The sequence below is a fragment of the Mytilus edulis genome, chromosome 7 (assembly GCF_963676685.1).
Source record: "Mytilus edulis chromosome 7, xbMytEdul2.2, whole genome shotgun sequence".
In the NCBI taxonomy this organism is placed as follows: Eukaryota; Metazoa; Mollusca; class Bivalvia; order Mytilida; family Mytilidae; genus Mytilus; species Mytilus edulis.
Genome location: NC_092350.1, coordinates 29,538,167 through 29,563,483, shown reverse-complemented (window position 1 = coordinate 29,563,483; position 25,317 = coordinate 29,538,167). Strand labels below are relative to the sequence as shown.

Here is a 25,317-nt window from a genome sequence, read left to right as displayed (position 1 = left end):
TGTATAAACATCTGTGCATATAAGTTCGTTGTCAATCTCGTTGTCCACTGTGTTAAATGGACTATCGACAATTTTATATTCATTCTTGACGTTCATTTTCACTGAAGTAGTACACATTTTAATCTAGTAGCCAGCTGAGGTCCACCTCTGGGTGCTGGATTTTCTCGCTGCATTGAAGACCTATTGGTAGCCTTCGGCTGTAATCTGATCTTTGGTCTAGTTGTTGTCTCTTTGAAATATTCCCTTCATCCATCCACATATTAAATTATGGATATGAGCGTAGAGAGAGTATATCTAAATCATGATCATTTCCTTTCAAACAGGATATAACGATCATGATGATAAATTACATATCGATCATAATCAAGAATATCAAAAGACTTTTGTAATATCTAAATTTAATTTGTGAGTTTCTTTACTTCCTGGGAACATTTTTTTCTTGTTCTTATACGAAATTTTATCTGACCTCGTTTTGATTTTCCACTGTCTGGAGAGTCACTATCATTTGGCAGATCTACCATTGGAATGTTCTCATTCTGTAAATGTGGACTGGTATCTGTTTTCTTCCGTCCCGTTTGTCCAACAATGGAACCGGCACCAACTGTTTCAAACTTTCAAAAGTAAAAATTATATTTAATAAAATGATATACAAATAGAACATAGTTGATAAAGCAATCTGTTGGATGTAAACTATGTCAAACATATATAAATAAAACATATTGTTTGTTCACATTCTGGCATCGGTATTGCATAGAATCAATGGGTTTATATGGATGAGAGAACAATGCAAACATGAAAGGAGCAGTCAAATAAACATTTAATAGACGCGTTATTAACATATTAAATGCTTGTCATCCTATATATACTAAACACTCATTGAATCATGAGTATTTATTAATTCAATTTACGTCAATGTGTGTTTTTTAAATCAAAGTTTGTTTTAATTTATGACGCAGACAGACGAAAGATACCAATGGAATGTTCAATAAAAAAAATACCCCAACATTACCGTAACAATACAATGGCAAAAAAGAGGAACGACGAAAAGCCAAATAATAGTACACAAAACACAACATAGGAAACAATCACCGCGACATCCACAAAAAATGCTGGAATGATCTAAGGTTCTCTTGGAGGTTTAGCTAATCCTGCTCAACATGTTGCATCTGTTGTAAAGAACTTCCGATTGGATGTTTTTTTATTTGTGCAAGTTACGTATTCTTTGACAAAAACTCACGTATGACAAAATATCTTGGTTTTTTCCCTACCTTGATTAATAAAAATAACCCTTTTATACCTGTAGTAAAGTAAATATTACATTTAAAACTGTTACCTTCCATTCTAAAAAATAGTCATCACAATTCTGTTTCCATTCCTTGTATTTAAAAAATTTATGTTCAAGGAAGTTGGTTGGATCAACAAATCCCTTGCCTTTCTTTAGTGCGAAGTGTATATGGTTTTTACATGTTGACTTCGTTGCTTTTCCGATCGGTGCACCAGCAGCAACCTACATGGATCAAGTATTTCTGTTATAAGTGCATGTGGATATGATTGCATGAATGTCAAAAATTGTTTTATGAATTTTTTTCAAGAAAAGTAGCCGAAAGCAACACAATTAATGAGCTGCCTAACGATAGATAACACAACAAAAATAGCGCCATGAATTGATAAAATTGACCTCATTTATTTATACACTTTGTCTGACTTTGATCAATATAGTCAGCAATGGAAATGGCAAATTATTTTCATCACTCTAAGATTTGTAAATCAAAATTTGTAATAAGCTACTTTGAGTGGAAATAAGATATCTGATATACGAATACGGATGTTTACTCCTCTTGCTCAGAAAATAAAGCTTTTCTTAACAAGATTTGTAGAAAAATTCAAACAAAGTATAGCGTTGTATGTGTTCAATAAATATATATAATCAGCCATACACAAATCATCAAGTTTCCTAAAATACGGGTAGATAAAGTTACATATATTTTTAAAGATAGTATATGGGCCTGGAGAGTGGGAAGTATAATTTCAAACTTCTCATTGGTCAAGCGCGCCTTAAATTCTTTTTATATACTGACCGCCAAATCGTTCGTGAAGAAAGGAATCCAATGGGTATCATTCTATCTTATTCAAATTTTGAAAGACCGTATATATATTGGACATGGGACAGCAATGGATTTATTTGAGACTATTAAACAAAAATAAATCATCGGTCAACTTATGTGCATCCATGTAGAATATTACGTGTATGAATTTCCTGTATATTATATAAGCACACGTAAAGTAATAAAATGAATTCAGTCTTCACGCATAACCAGACGTCCTACAGCTCAGAACGGTAAAATCGATTCTAGGCTTCTAAAATTCTTCTCTACAAGCCAACAGATTCTTACTAAATAATCAAAAATTAAGCTTTGGGCTTGTGGATTCACAAGTTAATCGTGAAGCTAAGGCTGAATGCTGATTTTAAAATGATGATACGGGTTAAACCTCGGGGGATGCGGGGAACTACTTCAGCATAATCATCCTATTAAATATTTGAAAATAATTGTATTACATGGGATTAAAAAAATACAGACAGTCTACCCTCTCGGTTTTAATGACAATATCATGGGAATTGTTAATATATCAAGAACCGATTCCGTTAACATTTTGAATATAGTTTCTAAACATGTTCATTAAAACTGTTCTCACGGTGGTAGAAAAATCGCAATCAAAGAATATTTCGGACCAATCATACCAATATTTCGGACTTAATTTCTATTTCAAAAAACAACGGTAGAAATTATCTGATAACAAAGCTCTGTTCATTACCGGTTAAAAAATTAAATAAAATTTTTGAGGATTGCAACACAATTTCATATAGCAGTTCTAAGTATAAAAAAACACTTTTTGTGCTGACATGAATTATCATTTATATTGTTATATTTATAAATTGACTGTTTTAAAAATTTAGAATTTTTGAAATACTAAGGTTTTTCTGCCGCAGGCATAGATAAACTTAGCTGTATTTGGCAGAACTTTTAGGAATTTTGGTCCTCAATGTTCTTCAACTTCGTACTTTATTTGGCCATTTTAACTTTTTTGGATTCGAGCGTCACTGATGAGTCTTTTGTAGACGAAACGCGCGTCTGGCGTATATACAAAATTTAGTCCTGATATCTATGATGAGTTTATTTTCATAACCAGATCTGATAATTCAAATCCATTTATATATAAAGATTTGCGTTAAAGAAAACAATACAGTATCTTATAAGAAAACACAAAAAGCGACACACAGTCCTATGAGAATCATTTAGACAAAAATTACGTTTTGCATCCATATTTGTATAAATTATCATGAAAAATTTGAAACTTTATCTTTATGTATCACTTAGTTCAGAAAAATTCATATATATATTATTACTTGAAAAAGTCTTCAAAAAGTTGAAATTATTTAAAAAAAAAAAAAGGTTTATTTTTGTTGATTTTTAATCAAAATCGATCGTGAAACATCATTCAACACATTATTTTGAACGTGAAAGACCATACATTTGACCAGACCCAATAATTAGAAATTAGCATTTGTTTTTCTAGTTGATATACTGAAATTGTTTAAAGAGTGTAATTACTTTCTAAGAACGCAAATGTTTGCTTTAATTTTTGTTAGTGATATATAATATATTTGTACGTGACTAGACCCAATAATTAGAAATAAGCATTTGTTTTACTAATTGATATACTGAAATTGGTTAAAGAGTGTAATGACTTTCTAAGAACGCAAATTTTTGCTTTAATTTTTGTTAGTGATATATACAATGATATAATATATTTGTACATGTACGTGACCAGACCCAATAATTAGAAATAAGCATTTGTTTTACTAATTGGTATACTGAAATTGGTTAAAGAGTGTAATTACTTTCTAAGAACGCAAATTTTTGCTTTAATTTTTGTTAGTGATATATAATATATTTGTACGTGACCAGACCCAATAATTAGAAATAAGCAATTGTTATACTAATTGATATACTGAAATTGGTTAAAGAGTGTAATTACTTTCTAAGAACGCAAATTTTTGCTTTAATTTTTGTTAGTGATATATAATATATTTGTACGTGACCAGACCCAATAATTAGAAATAAGCAATTGTTTTACTAATTGATATACTGAAATTGGTTAAAGAGTGTAATTACTTTCTAAGAACGCAAATTTTTGCTTTAATTTTTTGTTAGTGATATATAATATATTTGTACGTGACCAGACCCAATAATTTGAAATAAGCAATTGTTTTACTAATTGATATACTGAAATTGGTTAAAGAGTGTAATTAGATTTTAAGAACGCAAATTTTTGCTTTAATTTTTTGTTAATGATATATAATATATTTGTACGTGACCAGACCCAATAATTAGAAATAAGCATTTGTTTTACTAATTGATATACTGAAAGAACGCAAATTTTGCTTTAATTTTTGTTAGTGATATATAATATATATTTTTACCCATATTTAGACCTGTTTGCATCTAGGAGGCAATGCTACGTGGATCAAAAACAATAAGACCTCAAGGAGCGTAATTATATGGTCGAAAACTAAATATCTCTGTTTATAATATATTAATGAGTAATTCATCAACAAATTAGTAAAACGAGAGGGAGTCTGGTGGTCTATCTCTAAAAAATATCATAATGTATGCGTTTTTGATTTCGTAAGGGTATAGAGTAGTTTAGTACCATGCCACGTTCACTTCTTTTTTTTTTTTGGTACTCAATTTTGCTTTGTTTCGATATGATAGTTTGGCTTTAATCATAAACTGAATTTAATTATTTGTTCATTTGTTGTACTTTTAGACCACTGTCCCATGTTAAGGGGAATATTGGGGCTCCCGTTAACCTGTTTGCACATTATGTATGTGCCTGTTTAAATTCAAAAGCCTGTAACTTGGTGGTTGTCATTTGTTGCTGCATGTTATATATTTTTTTTTTGTTCAGTATTGTGTTCACAAGTCAGAGCGTTGGTTTTCTCGTTTGAATTATTTTTCATGTGTCAATTAGTGGCCTTTTATAGCTCTGCTCTATAGTTGACCTATAGTTGTCAATTTATGTGCCATTTAGTCTCTTTTTTGAGAATCTTCCTATTTTCAAAAATATGATTAGATCAAATGAGATATATAATTCAATTTTGCACACAGTTGACACATGACCTTTTAAAAGCGTTTTTCATTTTGAATACCCTTGTTCTGATATTTCAATGTTCATTTATTTTATCGTGAAAGTCAAATAAATAGAAAGTTATATGAAACGAGTGACTAGTTGAAAATAATGTTTATCTAATTCTTGATCCAATGCATGTATGTAAGGCCTTTGAAAATAGTGGAACTTATTACTTTTGGAGTGTCAAAAAAACGTTGGAAGTACTTGATAAATTGCAAGCATATATTGGTGATTTTGAATCTGTTCAAAGTTTTGATTTTTCTACCTTATATACAGTCCGTGTAACGTAAAAGTTAACAATACGAACGATGCCCGAACCATGTACGGACGATGCCCGAACGATGAACGTACGCTTCCCGAACGGTGTACGAATGCAAAGGAAACGCTGACCGAACGTTGTACGGACGCTGAACGAATGATGTACGAACGAAACCATGTACCATAAAACATACCATAAACGATAACATAAGCGCCCTTTTATCGTATATCGTATGGTTTTGCGTAAATCGTTTCATTTAGCGTATACCGTGTCGTTTAGCGTACATCGTTTCGTTTAGCGTATATCGTATCGTTTAGCGTACATCGTTTCTTGGCGTGCAAAGTTTCGTTTAGCGTATATGTTATAAAATATATAAAACATGAATTGTGTTCTGTTAAATCTTTTTATATAGGTGATAATATGCGTAAAATTTGGATCAATCAACATTTTTTTTTCCAAATGAACAATTCAAGTTATTTTAGATGAAATTAATATAATGTTCTTACAAAAATATATTCGGGGTCTTAAGGTTGACTTTTTGTTCAAAAAGATTGTTAAATATTTTTTATGTATTCTCTTTTATAGCATGTATTTTAAAATCGACTGAATAGCAGTTTTTTATTTAAATGTCGTAATTAAACCATTTTTTTATATAGATTTTTTTATTCATTTTAAAATCAGACGGAAAAAAAAAATATTCGAGAAATTTCAAATAAAAAGAATTACTCATTATGTGCCTCATCAACTTCAAACATAAATCCCTACCAATGTACAAACGATTCTGTATTATTTTACCTATAAATGCACTCGACTTTTAACAATCATCAACATTTGTCCGGCAAAAAACTAGACCATTTCCCTCTATTCTTGAATTTTCTTATATCATTTTTCTCTGTTCTTTATTTTGCCCGTTATACTCTTTTCTAATTTTGTATTCTTTATTCTGTATTTTCCGGTATTTATACCTCCTTAATTCGGAGCAACCCACCCTAAATATACATATGATACACACGGTATATAGGTCATCGCTTGTGCCGAAATGCACATGTTTGCATAACACAGGATGTCCTTGTTCATAATGCTTCTTTTTGTAACTTCATTCGGGTGTACAAGCGTTGACCGAAGCACATTTTGTAAGAAGCGCATGCGCTTCATTCTTAAAACGTGCTCACGGTCAACGCTTTTACAACCCTATGAAGTTACAAAAAGAAGCATTCAATACTTATAAATACATTTTTAGCTAGGACTATGAAAACACGATTTTTATCAAGTTTTTATTTAATTTACCTGTGCACTCTATTGTGGGACCTCGTGTCATCATGAATGATACATTTTATTGTGTAATGAAATTGATTAAGGAATAACGCAAGATTGCAGTGTAGCCAATCAGAATGACGTATTATAATGAAACATACATTTAATGTTATTATAACATTGTAAATGTCCTCCTAATGATACATCTAATAGTTGCCACTGGACATTAAACAGCTAGCTAACTATAAATTCATCCGTCATATTCTTAGTTTTGTTATAATGTGAAAATCAAACAACATGATGATACAATAACTATTGCAGATTTTCACTAGGGAAATAATGGGAAATAATTTTAAACAAAACCACTCAATCACATCCCTACGGCACAAATTAAAGTCTAGCCTTTTCACATTAAAATACGTTATTTTCATCTATTTTAATCTATTCTAAATAATTTTAAACAATTTCAAATCAAACAGTCATTTTTCTTATTTGCCATAAAAAACAATTATTTTCATTTCTTATTTCAAACAGATCGATTGTTTTTCAATGGTCAGTGCCTGTCAGCATTTATAAAACCGTGTTTGCCAGAAAGAAATAGAACAGGAAAATAACAATGTCTTAGAAATACTTCGAGGCCCTACATGTATTTTCTAATTTCTGTTGTAATGTGGTGTAATGCAAAGTGGTAATTCCTGAATACTGATTTGTACCCATTAAGCATCTGGGGTTAATAACAAATCTATGGTAGTCTCTTTTTCTTTACTCGCAAAGAATTCACCTAAATCATGTTTTTTATGAAAATTGCTCATTGCTGGCGAATGTTAAACATTGATCTCTAGGTTTTCAATTGTTTAGTTGTTAAGTTACTGTCTGATCTCGCAAACCTGACATTTTATGGTCATTATTGTTTGCATCCAATTGCACCAATGCATTAAAAAGATATAAACGCGACACCGTACGAGAGTCGTTATTTAACATAAACTATTAGAATTTTTTTTCTTTAACGAAAACGAAATACGTAACCACTTCTCGCAATTCGCTTTGCGATTATTGTGCTTGTCTTTTGACAAAATATAGCCTTGTTTCAAAAACAAAACGTATGAGAGTAATATATAAAACTGAACTAGAGTGAAGAGTTGGAAAGTAGGAATTCCGAATTTTAATTGAATGTTCAAAATCTTAGTGTATTTCTGATATATGATTGTACAGACTCAAAAATGTCTTTGTTTTGCTGAAATGAAAGGTCACCGTCACCAGCCAATAAAAGCAAAACGGATCTTTCTAATTTTGAAAACAATATTTCTCTTGCTTCGTTGATAAAAGGACACTTAAAAAATAGTGAATACTATCCTCAACAGGATGACCACAGCTGCTTGCGGAATTGGGTTTAATATTGATAAGGTTTAAATCTGCATTTGAATAACTGCACGTGACCATATTTCTCAACACTGATAACCGTAACTGGAATTACGACTATCCCAATATGGCGACGGTAGTTATATGTTAAATCTTTACAGCCATTTTTCTCAAATGTACCATGTTTTTGTCAATAGTTACTCAGCTGCAAGGTTTTTCTATACCATAACATCATATTTGAATCGTAACGGTGCACTGGAATTGTCTAAGCGCTTTGAAAATTTCCGTTGAAAAATTCCGCCAAGATCTGTTACAGAATAAGGTTGTCAAAGTTGAGAAAAACGCTTGATACTTTTATATACTTTGTCGAAAGATATAATATAATTTTCGTCAGAACTCAAAGATTCTTCGATATGTCCCATTGTCTTCTGAATATTTTTTAAGATGAATAATTTAAAATTTGTATACCAAACATTTAACATTTTCCTCGGCGTTTATAAATAGCATTGCAAGTACAACATCTTATAAACGATAATCATTGATAAAACTAATGTAAATGAGCCACTCTTTCTCGGGTTGAGATGGAATATGGTCCATATTTGATTTAACGGGTTTAACAATCGAAACCCCTGAAATATCGTCCTATGACAAGCACGAAAAATGGCGAAACTGAACTTCCAACAGCGGACATTGATTTCTAATTATACAATATTCTTTCAATGAATGTTTTAAATGCAATGTAGAACTTATCAATTAAGACATTTCTTATCCCTTTTAAAATATGAAGTCACATGCACGAAGAAGTTTGTCTGACGTATGAAAATTGAAAAAAAGCATGACAGGAGTTAAGAGAAAAAAGACAGTATGGCCATCTTGCCAAAAAGAAAAGTCATGATGACTTTATGAAAAACAAATCAGGATACATTAATAACTGACAGAAAGGTTGGACAGAATAGAGTGTAAAAATAAAAAAAAAAGCAGGACTACATTTACATTGAGATTACATTGAAAGATAAATGCAGGACAACATTTTTCATCCTAGCCACAACCCCCCCCCCCCCCCCCCCTCCCCCACCCGTACCCTGTGAAAATTAATGGTATCTCCCTAGTGTTGATTTCGACAACGAGCTTTAATTGTAACCGCATAGAAATAGTCAATTATAAGTCGGTGTGATTCTACTCACCACCAACACATTACCACAAGCTGAGTGGGGAGACTTTCCTGCTATAAGACGTCTAGAACTATTTTCGATCTTGTCGTCTTGTTTTTTTAAATTACGTCATTGATAATCTGATCACTACAACTTTTTAACAAAATATTCGTTCCCGTGAAAACTAAGATTTGTTTAACTTTCAAATTTCATCGTGGTCTCTTCTCAGGATATAGCGGCTATCTGTATGTTGGCTTTACAGCTAATTTCCTAATGCATGTAAAGCGAGACTTTGGTTAGCTTGCTTGCTTATTTTGTATATTTTACAATTGTAATTGGGATAATTTCAAATCAAATTTAAATATAATATATACAGATTAAAATATGCCTCTATATTGTTTGAAGATGTCAATGTTATTTACAAAGCTTGAATTCATGTTTATACAAACAGAGCAAGCAAGCCTATCAAAGTTTTACTCTACAAGCATTAGGAAATTAGCTGTTAAGTCGACAAGATAACAGGTTAATGTATTCAAGTGAATTTAAGATTTGTTGCAATTCTAAAGTACAATGGTTAAATCAATCTTATCTTTTATGTGCCACATGGGCATCCCTATAAAATAAGACAGTCCATGCATGACCCATGGCATTAGATATTATGCATGTCAGTGGATATTTTCTTTGTGAAGCTAGCACTAATAACCTATATTATTCACGTGTCTGAAATATTTTGAAAAGTGAATTTAAACTCTTGAACAGACCATTAATGAACGTCGTTTGTGTGAATTCGGGATTTACACGTATTAAAAACTCTTTACTTTTCGGGATTCGAGGAAAAAAAATATTTAGCAAACACTGCTGAGGAACACAAATAAAAAAAATTTCTGTATCATACAATGTAAATTTATTTTGTCACGTAATATTTGCAACTCTTAAAACCAGCTGATATTTTTTTTATTTCTTCATGTTGAATAGCCTCAGTCATACTGTCCTAACAAATGGGGATACATGTATACACGACTTCCCAAATCTAATCTAAAATTCAACTACGTTACCCAACACTTTTAATATTGAAACAATACAAGATATATATATTTTTGTTTTGTTTATCAAATTCGAATACTGGGCGCTATCTGAAGTCTGTTCGTAGGATATCAGTTCTAATATAGGCGTGGCAATCCATCACTTGTATCCAATCAACTGTAAAGATTGACGTGCAATTGTGTCTATGTCAAGTTAGATAAATATATTCATATTTCTGGACGTACATATGTCAGGGTTAAGCCTATTTCATTCGATAGTAGTAGATGAAAAAAAAAGGATTTTCTGATATTCTATTTATAACTGAAAAAATTGGCATTAAATCGAGGCAGTCCCACTTTATGTGAAGAATAGAACATATTGAGCTTTTTTGGATTTTCTTCTGTCCACTGAAAATATATATAACTTTCGGACTAGCAAACACAGGCAACCCAGTTACTAATCTTCCTGCGTCCAACTATGAAACGACATTTTCCAGATTGTTGGAATCTTGTTGAGTACAGTCATCCCATAACTCACGTGCATATTACATAATTGATCTTATAAGTGTTAAGTTTATGCGAATAAGATAATTCCTAGTCAATACATATTTCATTTTTTTTAGAAATTTAATCTTGTGCTTTGAAACGTTTTCTATATTGTATAGAGTTTACCATTGGAATCAAAAGTAATACAAATGTTTATGACAGGAGACAATTCTACTACTTGATTTTGAAGTTCTATTTTAATATCATCTGGAGAAGAATTACAGGAGAATAGCATAGTAATTGTCTTGTTCCGTTTAAAATCAATAACCCAATCCTTAGACCATGCTAAAATTTGTTCTAAATCGCTATTTAAGACATTCGCTATTGTGTTAGGACTAGTACTTGAATAAGAAATGGATGTTTCATCAGCACACAATCGAGTTAGACTTATCAAATTACCAGCTATGTCATATACATGAATAAGGAATAGTAGGGAACCTAATACAGAGCCTTGTGGAACTCTCAAAAGGCAAATATGAACTTGAAAAAGAAAGTTGAGAAATTTGAAATATAACTAATTAAGTGAGTAAATACATTTTTAAATACAAGTTTTTTTCAAATACTTTGCCCACTGCTGATAATAATAAGATTGGTCTAAAATTGGAAATCAGTGATTTGTACCCGGTTTTGAAAATAAATATATGCTCAAAGTCAACTCATTTTAAAGAAGTTTTGAAAATAAGATGGTTAAATGTATTTTTTTTTGTTTTACATAAAGCGCAAATAAATTTACATCATGTTACATTATGAGATCAAAATATCTTAAATGATACCGTGTATATTCGACTGAATATACCATATCGAGAATTTTACATTCATACTTGTTACGTCACAAGATCTGTGCCCAGGTTAAAAGATCCAGCAGGTGAGTGTTTATCGCCTTCCATTATACATGCTAACGATGACATTTAGCTTAAGGGCCATTTTGTTTTCGCAAAGAAAAACAAAATTAAACAATTTTATATATATAATATTCTGTTGAAAAATCATTTTTAAAATTAAAGGTAAACAGATAAGCATAAAACTGGGGTCACACATTCACGACAGGACCATTCCCGATTAAAATTTGTCAAAAGTCTGATCAAGATTCTGTGAATCGTGGATGGAAATTCGATTTTCGCCAGGTAAAATTCGACCGAGTCTGTCACGACTGCGTCCCGATTCTACTGAATGTAATCCGACAGAGATCAGATAGTGACAAGACAGTGAACCGACGCTGATGGAAGTTATCCGTTCGAAAACTGTCGGCATAATCGGGATGGTCAGGTACTGTCGGAACGTAATCCTATATCGTATTGCAAACGGCTTTGTCTGGTCTCAGTCGCATTGTATTCTGTTATAGTCGGGACTTCTCCAGATCATTCCCGTTCCACAGGACACCGTCCCGAATACACAGAACATTGTTAGGAATTCGATCCGATACAGCAGAATCTGTCACGACATAGGCACGATTGTAATCCGACTAGACAAAATCGGCTGAGTTTCCCCGAATGTTACGGGACGCACCTAACTGTCGGGGTGCTTTGCCGAACTATTCGGACCCTTCCCGACCAGTAGGAATCTGTTACGAACTAAAACGACTGCGTTCAGACAATAATAGGACATTCCAGATAATTGAGGATACTAATCCGACTTTTTCACTTTTCGTGTCGTATCGCTGTCTGATCTCAAACGGGAGCAATAATCGGCAATGTGTGAACCCCGCATAACGTCTTCGCAATTTCTTGTTCAGATCCATGGACACAGATATCAGAATGAAATCAGAAAACACTAAATTCTTAAACAATATATATAATCTTTACTTTGACTTAAATCTATATATAATCAGAGATCGATTTATAAACTGTATGCTTAAAATAATTAACCCACATAGAGCGATAGCACAGACAGAAAAATGCTCCAGAAAAGGGACTGTTTGCAAATCATTTTGAAAGAAAAACTAAATTATTTTGATTTTTGATATCCTAAGGATAATGTTTCTTTTTGACATCACTACATTTTATTGATTATTCAAAATATGTATATGGTATACGGCATTTATATACATGTACATGCAAAATAATAATCCCTTAGATATATTTTAGTTGATTGATTGTCAGTTGTTTTATGTCCAGTGTAAACTATTTCAAACATTTTTATGAAGAAAAGAGTTTCTGATTCCTAGGAAGATTTTATGATATATTTTGCACAATGTAATTTAAAGTATTATTTCCTTGTTTCAAATGAAAAAAATATATATTACTTTTTTTTCATATTTAAAAAAAACATGGATTTGTTTTGTGCTCAATAGAATTTACTACGACCAATTAAATTGTATTTACAATGAGGTTTATATTTAGGTGTGTGCCAAATAGGGAAACAATATACTAGTAAGTTGGTGACCATTTAGAGTTCGTTTAGATAACACACGTCTTCAAAATTAATAGTTTAAAAATTTTGGGGAGTTAAAAATTGAAAAGTGAAACGATAAATGTATATACAAATCTATTCTATCACTTTCCTCTGAGCAAATCTTAAGGGAAATATATATTGAAACTGTAGGAGATCATAGTGGGTTTAACGACAACAAGACAGCAATCAAACAACAAAAACACCGATAAGAACAGCTAGTGGGCAACATTTATAGTGTTTATCAGTAGATAGGTGTATACACAACATGCCCATTTCTAAATCATCCCTTATTTCTTTATCATTGTGAATAATTTATGCGGGAAAATAGAATTCATGTACTACATGTCTTTGATTTAACAGAACAAATGATAAAAGATCTGACATAAAAACGTGATTCTCAATATAATTCAAAAATTGAGGAGAAAGCATGAATAAGAAAGTTATACAATTTAAAGAATACCAATCTTAAAGTTTTACTACTAAGAGGTATATTGTCGGGGCCATATTGTCCCCCTTCTTTTAACCTACAAGAAAACTTCCTAAGAGCCGATGATTAAATATTCACCTTATTTTTCTTATATAATATTAATATGGCGTCAAGTGTTTAAAAAGTTATCAAATCGGTATGCACGTTAAATAAATATTAAAAATGTCTTATAAATAAATAGATGCTTAAAAAATGATGCAATTATGTTATCAATCTAAAAATATTAATCATGAAAAAATAAATATATATTTATATATTAAATGACTGAAGCAATTAAAATTCTTAAGGATATTATTTCAATATTGCCGAAAACTGAGACTACTATAACAGTTACTGTTAAGTTCCAGACCATATGAGTATTTATTTTTAGTTTTACAAATTATTATTGATAATTTGTTACAATTAGATAAATAAAATGAACAAACGAACAATTGAAATTAGTTATTTGTTTAATTGTATATATGAATCCTATGTTGGTACTCTCGCCCAAGGTGACACAATTCAAGTAACGTAATATTTTTAGCAATTTCATGTATGCAGTTCATGCATGTTCTTTTGCATTTTTTTTGTTTTTTTGTTTTTTGTAAAGTTGCTAAATATTTTAAAACAATTGAACTCCCACTTTATGTTTACTTCCGATATCTTCAATTTCAGCGTTCATAATACAATTAATGTACTACTGATCGACATGCTTAATACAAGAAATTAGCATATTTAATTAGCGTGAATTAAAAACAAGTTAGAATATAAAGTTTTAGTTTCAATTACAATTGAACTTTTTTATATTAATTTGATAGTTAAGTTATGTTGATCTGATATATGCATTTGTATCTAATAAACTTGACCAACTTTTTAATAATAGTCAGACCGTACACGTACGGTCCGACCGTATGAGTATTTTGAAAAAGTACGCATACGGTCCAGAGCGTACGCGTACGGTCCAAATACTCATACGGTCTGGAACATACTGTTATATATGTAGTAGTCTCAGCCGAAAACAATACGTAATATTGATAATATAAGCAAGTGAGACAAACCAATCAAAAATTTATTGTTTGGGATTATTCATGGTTGACTAGTTCTATATTAACCAATGACACGTGTCCTAATTTTTAGCGAATAGGGACAGACAAAGTATTAAACAAAAATAACCGGTTTTTAAAAACTATATTTTCAAAATGCATTGCATAATTTAAACAGCTTTAAAGTGTTTCATTTTATTTTATGTTTGTGCGTATACGAAAAATTAATAGCAAGTTAAACTTCAATGTTCATGACTTACGAGTATTATATTTCTTGTGAAATTGATAGATGAGCGTTTTTTTACAAATACCGAACAAAAGAATATAGCGTAAACGTCAAGTAATGGACAAGCAACCCAACGAGAAAAATAAAATTTAAGAAACATCTATATGTACATGTATAACTAGTTTTGAGTTAGAGAAATCATTCAATGCCATATGATTCTATTCAGATTTGTGCGTTTTTCGATTTACTAATAAGTCAATATGATAAAAAAAAAGTAATTGAAGCCAAACAAAAAAAAAAGATACATGAAATAACGTAATAACATAAGTTTACAAATACATACCTACTAGGTAAAACAACATCTGAACTTATTATTACCATTTTTTTTCAATTGTAATTTTATGTTTATGTATATTTAATGTTACCCGATATGGAGTTCTTCTAAAAATAAAAATCACTTGAATGGGTATACTGGTGTATATCACACGTGCTATCTACATGTACAATATACGTAAATGACACGGCTGGGTATTGTAAAGTTACTGAAGGAATATTAATGGCAGGCGTATATCCCCGGGCGAAGAATTTACTGGTGTGTCAAAACGGTTAGGTGTAATTTGTCATATTGTAAAGGTTTGAATCGCGCTCATCTCATCTTTTTTTTTATAATATGACTTGCGCCAATAAATGGAACTTGACACATTCCCCATTTCCATTCTCGATTTTATTAATTGTGTCATATTAAACTCGAAACGATTAGCCTATTTACACGTACATGTAACATTAGAATACTGACTTCAGCTGTTAAATAACTTTATAATTACTAAAATTTATAAAATTTGAAATTATGTACTTTAAGAAAGTCTCCTTCCGTATGCCATGTTTTTAGTGTCAATTCTATCATTCCTTCGGGTCCTTAGTGCACTATTTTGTTCTAAGTGCACTAAGGAGGCCCTTTGCGGTATTTCTACTTGTACCTGTAATACCGGAAAGGACCTCCTCGGTGCACTAAGAACAAACATTTGAAAACAAGTCTATAATATTTGCGCAATTAAATGATTGTTTTATTGGCGCAAATGAATGCTGCAGTTTTTACAATAAAGTGATGCAAAAAAAGAATTGGCGTAAATAAGTTGTGGCGCAAATTAATTCTATTTTAGAGAAACTGGATATCGGCCATCAAAACATTGTGTGTACACAAATCAAACAGTATTCATCTTTTACGCAGTCTAGCCGAGAATAAAAGTTTTTGCAATTTGTGTAGGATTTTAATTTTAGAATGTAATGAACAAGTAAGAAGATCGTTCGAAACCTTGAGTGAATCGGAAAATGAGCAACGATGAAAGGGAAAAGTTTGGTGCGTCGATAAAAAATTTCATAGATGCATGTGATAATTGTAAAATTTCAAGTCTTTAAATAACATCCATTTGTAGAACTGAATATTTCGATCCTTCAAATATGTGTTAGATAATAAAAAAATATTATTTAGTCTCTTTCATATAAATACTATAGATTTGTATTTGATCATCGATTGCAAACATAACGTCCAGTGACAAATATTTCATGTATTCGTACAAAGAACAAATCAACTTCTTTAAGAATACAATTGATTGGTTATTTAAGGTAAATGATTTGCGACAGAATACGCGAAACTTGGCCAGAAGCTTACCTCTAAAAGGCAAGAAATATAAAAAAGGTAGAGTTATTTTTTAAATTTGTATTTTACTCATACATGGACTTAAACACTTTTTACAGTAAAAGAAAAACAGTTTTAACACCGACAGCAGGAATCACAAGCGACGCTGGTTCCATAGATATCTTCAACGAATTTGTATATATCCCTGTCAGTTTTCGGTTTATATCAGACTCTGACATTGCAGAGAACAAATACCATGGCTGTGTTGTCTTTTTTTTTTTAATACATTTAGATATAAAACGTGTACTACATATAAAGCCTCGTTTGTAGAACATTACATATAATTTATTGTGTCAAGGAAATATTTGGATCAGAGAAATATTTGGCGGAGGAGAGAGAGAGACATAGAGAGACTTATATCGGGTTATTTGGTCTAATGTTAATAATGTCAAAATGTGATGGGAGGAAACGTTTCCCCCTTCGTTTTATATATATTCCATAATGATATTAGTTAGAGGTTTAATCCAATTCAAACTAATAATTGTTGTTTTTTATTCCGCACCTGTTTATATTAAATCATTTTAACTCAAAACTATAATAATTGAAATAACTTTCTGAAATAAAACCCTAACATACGTGTATATAATTAGACGCTTAACAAAACGATATACCATACGATTGATGAAACGCTAAACGATATCACATATCATATAATAAACGAAACGCTAAACGCTAAACCATACCATAAACCATACGACAAATGAAACGATTAACGATACCATGAACCATACGTTATACAAAACCCTCAACGGTGACATTTACCATACGATGAACGAACGATGAACGAACGCTGACCGAACGTTGTACGGACGCTATACGAATGATGTACGAACGATGACCGAACTCTATACGAACGATTACCGAACGTTGTACGTACGATTCCCGAACGAAAAAAGTGTTAACTTTTACGTTACAGGGACTGTACCACTTTGCATCAAGTACACGGATGCCCCACTTGCACTATCCTTTTCTATGGACTGTAAAAATTTGGTAATAATTTAATTTGGCATTAAAATTAGAAAGATTATACTATACGGAACATATGTACTAAGTTTCAAGTTGATTGGACTTCAATTTCATAAAAAAACTACCTTGACCAAAAACTTTAACCTGAAACTCCCACTTTCATTTTCTATGTTCAGTGGACCGTGGAATTGGGGTCAAAAGTCTAATTTGGCTTTAAAATTAGAAAGATAATATCATAAGCAACAATTGTACTAAGTTTCAAGTTGATTGGACTTAAGCTTCATCAAAAACTATCTTGACCATATACTTTAACCTGAAACTCCCACATTCATTTTCTATGTTCAGTGGACCGTGAAATTAGGGTCAAAAGTATAATTTTGCTTCAAAATTAGAAAGATCATATAATAAGCAACAAGTGTACTAAGTTTCAAGTTGATTGAACTTCAGCTTCATCAAAAACTACCTTGACCAAAAACTTTAACCCGAACGGACGAACGGACGGACGGATGCACGAACGGAGCCACAGACCTGAAAACATAATGCCCCTCTACTATCGTAGGTGGGGCATACAAAATTCGCATCCCTAATTAACTGGGAATGTACAAAGTTAGAATGCGAGAGCACATGTTCATACTCTTTTAGGTCATTTTTTAGTAGCAATAAACAAAAGAACTATGTCAATTGGACATGCTTTGATACTATATATGCGCTTGAAGTTTTACTTGATAACATTTTTGTTGGCTTTGGAGATTTCGTATATCGTCAAGTAATTGGATTACAATTGGGACCTACTGCACACCACTTATTACGGACCTGTGTTTGTATTGTTATGAGTTACAATTGATGACTTGAATTAGCAAAGACCCATCGAAATAACATTTGATACAAAAATTTAACAATACTTTTAGATATTTGTATGATATATTGGCTCTCAATAATAACGACTTCAGTATGTATACTAACGAAATTGATCCTGTTCAACTTACTTTAAATAAAGCTATTACTAACAATGATCACTGCCCTTTCCTCGATTTTGATATCTTATATCATTAACGGGAAGCTTAATACAAAATATTATCCTAAAAGGGATGATTTTTCATTTCCTATCGTTAATTATCTATTTTTATATGGTGTAGTTCCGTTGTCACCATCTTATGGTGTTTATATATCTCAAAGTGTACGATTCACTCGTGTATGTAACAACGTATTATATTTTGGCGAGAGAAATTTAATTATTACCGAAAAAATTATTACACCAGGGTTTTTGATATCACAAACTAGTCAAAACGTTTACTAAATTTTATCATCGGTATAAGGGAATAATTCGTAAATATAACTCAACATGCAGATATCTTATACCTTCAGGTATTTCCCATCCAATCTTTTATGGTTACAGTCTTTACCAGGAACAAAAATGTCAGTTTTCACCTCAAAAGCTTACAAAACCTCTAAACAGACTTATTAAGAAGGGATAAAGTTACGATACTGTTGTCAGGTCATTAATGATTGCATATTATGGCTTTAATATTGATTCACTTATAGAGTCTTTGCATCCAAATTAAAAAACATGTATTTAAAAAAAAACAGTTATTGGCCTGACAAGGGTGATGTTCTTCTCATATATTTTATGACAGTATGATACTAAACCTCTAACGGGAGGGATTGTGCCTGATATTAATATGATGAAGACATAATCTTTCAATCAGTTTAATTGAGGTCTGGAGCTGGCATGCCAGTTAACTGCTAGTAGTCTGTTGTTTTTATGTATTATTTTATTTATTTTCTTTTGTTACATCTTCTAACATCGGACTCGGACTTCTCTTGAACTGTGCGAATTGTTCATGTTGTTATGCGTTTACTTTTCTACATTGGCTAGAGGTATAGGGGGAGGGTTGAGATCTCATAAACATATTTTACCCCGCCACAATTTTGCGCCTGTCCCAAGTCAGGAGCCTCTGGCCTTTGTTAGTCTTGTATGATTTTTAATTTTAGTTTCTTGTGTATAATTCGGAGTTAAGTATGACGTTCATTTTCACTGTACTAGTATACATATTTTTCTGAAGGACATCTCCGGGTACGGGAGTTTCTCGCCACATTGAAGTACAATTGGTGGCCTTCGGCTATTGTCTACTATATGGTAAGGTTGTTATCGCTTTGACACATTCCCTATTTCCTTTCTCAATTTTATATACCATAAACTTACTGTTCTGTGCACGATTTTATCATTTTTTACACAAACATATCGTATTAATCGTTATTTTTCTTTATCTCTTTGTCTGTTATGAAGTGAACATAAGGCAGCTACTTATTTTTCGTGCTTTGAAGCCGTGGTGTACCGATTTTCACCTTATAGTAAACAATCAATAAAGAAGCATGGATTTTGACATGTGCAATCAGATAATAGTTTATTTTAATGACAGATCCATGCGTATTCCGAACATTGAATTTTTACGGAAGAGTCACGCTAAGGTCACTTATATACGCAAAATATGTCGGCAAATTGTTCCTAGAAGTAAACAATTAAAAAGTCAACTTCTTCGAAATGTGAACAAATTAAAGATTTTTTTTTTCAGAAAAAAGTATGTGAACATAAGTTTTGTAATAAAAACTATCAATTTAGTTATAAGAAACATATGCATCCTTTTTTTTTTTATTGAGGTTTCATATGACTTTATGTCATTTGAAATTAACAACTTACACTTGTTTACTTTTAGTTTGAATTCAGGAGAATCTTTTAAGATCTTTTGAAAGGAATGAGATATTATAAGGAAAAGGTTATATATTACTTTGTCCCATTACATAACCAAACGTTTTGAAATATTTTAAGTCCAGGGTGTTACAAAGGGATGCCGCCATGTCCCAAAAGGTATCTTCAGACAAATCTGCACCCAGACAAATCGGCACCTTATAAATTATTTATCTTTGATCTAAATATAGTGAACCAAAAATTTAAATTTCCTGGCACTGTTTATGTAAGAGGGCATGAACTCAATTTGCATGTTTAGTGTGAATATATAGCAATTATGTTTGACTGCTATTATTTGGCTCCTGCACTATTTATAACATTATTGTCAATATTGTACATTGTATCTTCGAATAGGTATCTTATTAAGTGGTTTATTTCTTTTAGTTATTTGTTTGTGAACAAGACTGTACTACAGCTTAGTCATTTTGATAGGTGCATAATTTGTTTGCATTCTTTTTCCTAATACACTGAACATTCTGATTTTATAGATTTCACCAAACATGTACTAGGAATGTGCATGTACTAGTTTTAATGTTATGCATAGTTCTATCACCATAGTATCCAAAATCAATAAAACACATGTAGAATATTAATAATATTTATTTATTATATCTATTTTATATTATATTCAACAGTTTATGCATATATGTAATAAATGTAATGAATGATAAATAATAATAAATAATAAATAATAATAAATGATAATAATAATAAATAATAATAAATAATAATAATAATAATAGATAATAATAAATAAGCTTTATCTAGAGTCGGCAAAGTATATTTTTAACCGATATGCTAGACATGTATAACAATACAACACATAAAGCACATGCAATAAATTACACAGCACAAAATGAAGCACTAAAAGCATGGTGCATGGTTGTAATAAGCATGATCAGCTAATATTAAAGCCAAAAGCATGTATGAACACAAAGTTTAAATACTGAAATTATAACATAACATATAACATATATACAGAAAGCAAGCACTATAAGTTCTAACGCTCAAAGTTACTTTGGTGGTGGTCCGTAAAACCTTGCACACTCCTTCAAGAATCTGGACGCGGAGATGCTGTTGTTGCAGTACTCGTCCCACAACGCAACAAGACGGAACTGGGTCTGTCTACACTGTTTGTGCTGGTACCTGGTACTAATTCAAGCTGCAGAGGAATATCGGAGACTTCCTTAAACAACTCGGTAACCTAGAATTAGAATGGCACTGGTCCTCTGGGGCAGACTCTGGTGTTGACACTGTTGTGCCACTCCTCGACATCATTGTTGGTACGAATGGAGGACATGAAAACACACCAGTAGTCTATGTCAAACACATTGTTACGTATCCACGTCTTGTAGATGTATTCATCACCTTCTGGACACCTGAATGGTCGGCTTTCTCGTCTAACTGACGGAAAGTGTCTGGGAAATGCTCTGGTGGGAGGAACGGTAAGGCCATCACCTGTCTCAATTTTGTATATACTGTATCCTTCTTGTTGTAGGCGGACTGAAAATGTAAAAAAAATATATTTTTAACTGAATGTATTTTAAATTTGTACATGATTAGTCCACATGATTAGTCCACATGTAAGTATTGAGTAAACGTTCAGAACTTCTATTATTTTATATATTAACATGTATATTTATCAGTACAACAATTACGAATTAGTAAATATTCGAAACATTTTAAATGTTCGACTTTTTATGGTTTTAATTGAGTTAATCTGCTGATTTGTCTTGTTCAGATACTGTTTCATGAAGGTATATCCCAATTCTGTTATTGAATCTGTATAAAAATCTTTGATTTTAATTAAATCACAATATCTTATCTAATTTAAATTACAGAAACAATACCTTTAAGCCATTTTCCTGGATCTTCCTGAAGACTGCTTGTGCCAAATGGAAAGCACAGCCTTGGATCGGTGTGCCAGGAAACCTTTGTCAGAGAGCTTGCCATAGACCTGCTTCAAAGTCGACCACCATTCCTTGTAGCTTCAGGTGCTCTGGAAGACGATGATTAATAGCCCTGAGAACCTGAAATGATTAATACAAAAATATCATTTATGTTTGTATGCCATAACCATTTAATGTAAATGTGTTTGTGCTAATAAATATTGTCTATTGTCTATTGTCTATTTAAATATTTCTTCAAATCTTTTGACTATCATTTTCTGTCAAAATGAATCTTTTCTCTCTTTTTATTTTAGGATATATATTTTTTCTGTATATTCTTATCTTTTTTCTATCAAATTCATTAAACAAAAATATATCCACAAATTATATCATTTAATATCATTTGTTCATTGACGTATATCAGAACATTTCCATTTTGTGATGAAAACTTATGCTTATCAATAAGTAATAATAACTAACTCATTAGTATAATTATCATTAACAACCTATGACTATACCTGATAGTAATCTTCTTGACTCTTGCCAGAAATGAAACAAAATACCGAAATGTCCAATATGGGTGCCGAAATGTCTTCGGACTTGGGTGCCGATTTGTCTGGGTGCCTATATGTCTTGTTACCGTTCGAAAGGGTCGTCTGGTCTTTCTATCTTATACATATGTACAAATGTATGTACTACTCATTAAGGGGGTTCGCGGGTCTAAATCATTTATATAGGATATCTCTATATTTTTCTATAAATAAACTTTATCTTATAGTTAATAGAAAAATAAAATAAAAAAGTTGGGTCACCGTTCATTTGCGCTCACAATCTGCCTTCGAAAGAAGCATACATTTTTGTAAAGGTGGGTTTTTTCTGTTGAAGTAATAGGAGAAATAAAAGTAATATCGAAATAAAAAAAGAAATTTATAACAGAAATCGCTAAAATTTTACAATAGTTTAGTTTAAGTACAGCTTATATGGAAATTATATTAAAAAATATAGGTCACCGATGAGTTAAAAAAGATATTTCAATTTTAAAGCCAAAAAGTGGCATTTTTCCACCAAAGGGAGATAATTTGGAACTTTTTCAATGATGTATACATTTCAAAAGTCACCTGGGGCCAACACGAAGTGATTGTTTTGAATGATTTTTGTACCATATGATAAAGTAACAACTACAAAAGGTAACAAATAAAATTTGTAATGAAAAACAAATGTTTAATTTTTTTCTGAAATTTTTATACCCTCGAGCCTCCTTAAATAAACCAAACTAGTCTGGTAGCTTTTTTTCATACATGTATATATGAAAGCTTTACCCAACTTTTAAACTCGTGTGGTTCTAAAAAAATCATGAAATATTAACCACTGGATGTTTAAAAGAAGGAAATAATAAATCTTTCTTTAAATTTTTTTTTGCAGGGTAAGGGATGTGTGATGGGGTGTGTGCAAAGTGTTTTATACAAATAACCTGGCCTGATAAAAGCTGAACAAGTAGGATAGAGAAAGAAAATGGGGAATGAAGTAAGCATGCATAATGACAGAAGTACTCCTTGCTATTGACGAAACTTCATGGACACATTGGTACATAATGTATGATAGCAACTTTATTTTGCATTATTGATATAACCATCACAAAACTAAAGTGATTTTAAAATGTGAATTGAAATGCCATTCAATATGTAATGTACCTCCAACAATATAAGTAATGCCAGTGTTTAACAATACCAATAGAATCTTACTGACCCTTTTCTCAACATATGATGGATCATTTTCAGCAACAATATCCTCATTGGGTTCTATATTTGTTATTATGATATCCATGTCTTTAACTGATCCACCTTTAGCTTTGATAATGATTTCATTGGGCCTGGTGGATAGCATTATTGCACCAGGAAATGGCGCAACTACCTGAAAACCAACAAAAAAACTATACAATTATCATAACTCGACTGGCAATTACATTGTATCCATTATAACATAGTACAGTAACAGCAAAAAATTACGGCACAACACAGAAGACTGTTTGGACTAATGTATTTCCTAGCATATTTAGAATCGTGTTTGTTGATGTCCCTAAGTCAAACAAAAAAACTTGTCCAAAACAAATTCGACTCAACCACTTAAATGCACTTTAATGCATAACATACTAGAAATGTGTTCTCCTATGCAAATAAATTCTAATAACTTAGCATTATCTTCAATGTGAAACATAGAATTGGGAACAATGAGAATAGGTGTTATATTAAATATTTCAAGAACGATTGCATTTATTTCATTTCCAATTTACTGTTTGGTAAAAGAGAGATGAGTTTGAACCGTTATCAGATTAAGAGACTCTAGTTGCTAACTTTGCTAGGTAATAACAAGTATTGACAGTTATAATTAAAACATACAACTTCTCCAACTTCGATTTCTAAATCTATTCCATCAGCCCAGTACTTAGGACCACCACCTCCTATTTCGCTGGGGTAAGTCCCGAGTCCAGAACAATCTCCATTACTCAACCTTATTTTTCTTGGAAACTTTTTGTGTACTTTGGGTCCAAATATTCTGTTTATGATAGACATGGCAGTTTGATAGCTTAAAAAGAAACAACAGACATGTAACAATAATCTATATGTTGATCACCACACTAGTATCTTTGACTCTTTTTTTAATACATTCACACCACATATTGAGATGTATTCCTCTTGTCCGAACCTCGGACAAGTCCTGGGATTAAGAACTGAAACGTATCTCTGAAACATTTTCATTAGACTCGACGACACAGACGCATGTGCATATGAAAAGTATAGTCTAAAAGGGTACAGCATCACCAAAAATAACAATAAAACAAACAATATGTTAGACATTCCGGATAACTAATATCCTTCATCAGTTGATCACAATGTAAAAAGAATCATGTCAATCTATTCTAATTATACAACAATCACAATCTTGAATATTTTTTTTGTATAAATGTCGAGATTGTGATAGTTAGATTGACATAATTCATTATTATTGGCTATTTTGTTGATGTTGTACCCTTTTAGACTTGTTATATATTATATTTTGTAGTGTACTGTATTAAAATTAAATGATCCATCGCCCCGTGAGATTAAACGTTG

General features: G+C 31.5%; 1 protein-coding gene across 1 annotated transcript; it reads right to left on the bottom strand.

Annotated features, from left to right (window-relative positions):
• Positions 1-398: 398 nt before the first annotated feature.
• On the bottom strand, positions 399-24,858 carry LOC139483072 (uncharacterized). Its single transcript, XM_071267101.1, has 4 exons — positions 24,604-24,858; positions 23,954-24,118; positions 1,334-1,507; positions 399-611 (listed from the first exon to the last, which is right to left on the bottom strand). Exons 1-4 carry the CDS (start codon positions 24,775-24,777, stop codon positions 399-401), a joined length of 726 nt encoding a protein of 241 aa, XP_071123202.1. The 5' UTR covers positions 24,778-24,858.
• Between the last annotated feature and the right edge of the window lie 459 nt (positions 24,859-25,317).

Excerpts from the sequence above, each read along its gene's own strand:
- LOC139483072 (XM_071267101.1), bottom strand. The coding sequence starts at position 24,777 with ATGTCTATCATAAACAGAATATTTGGACCCAAAGTACACAAAAAGTTT. Across the intron at positions 24,119-24,603 it reads AAATCGAAGTTGGAGAAGTT|GTAGTTGCGCCATTTCCTGG; the intron begins GTATGTTTTAAT and ends GTTGGTTTTCAG. Across the intron at positions 1,508-23,953 it reads CATCATATGTTGAGAAAAGG|GTTGCTGCTGGTGCACCGAT; the intron begins GTCAGTAAGATT and ends TGATCCATGTAG.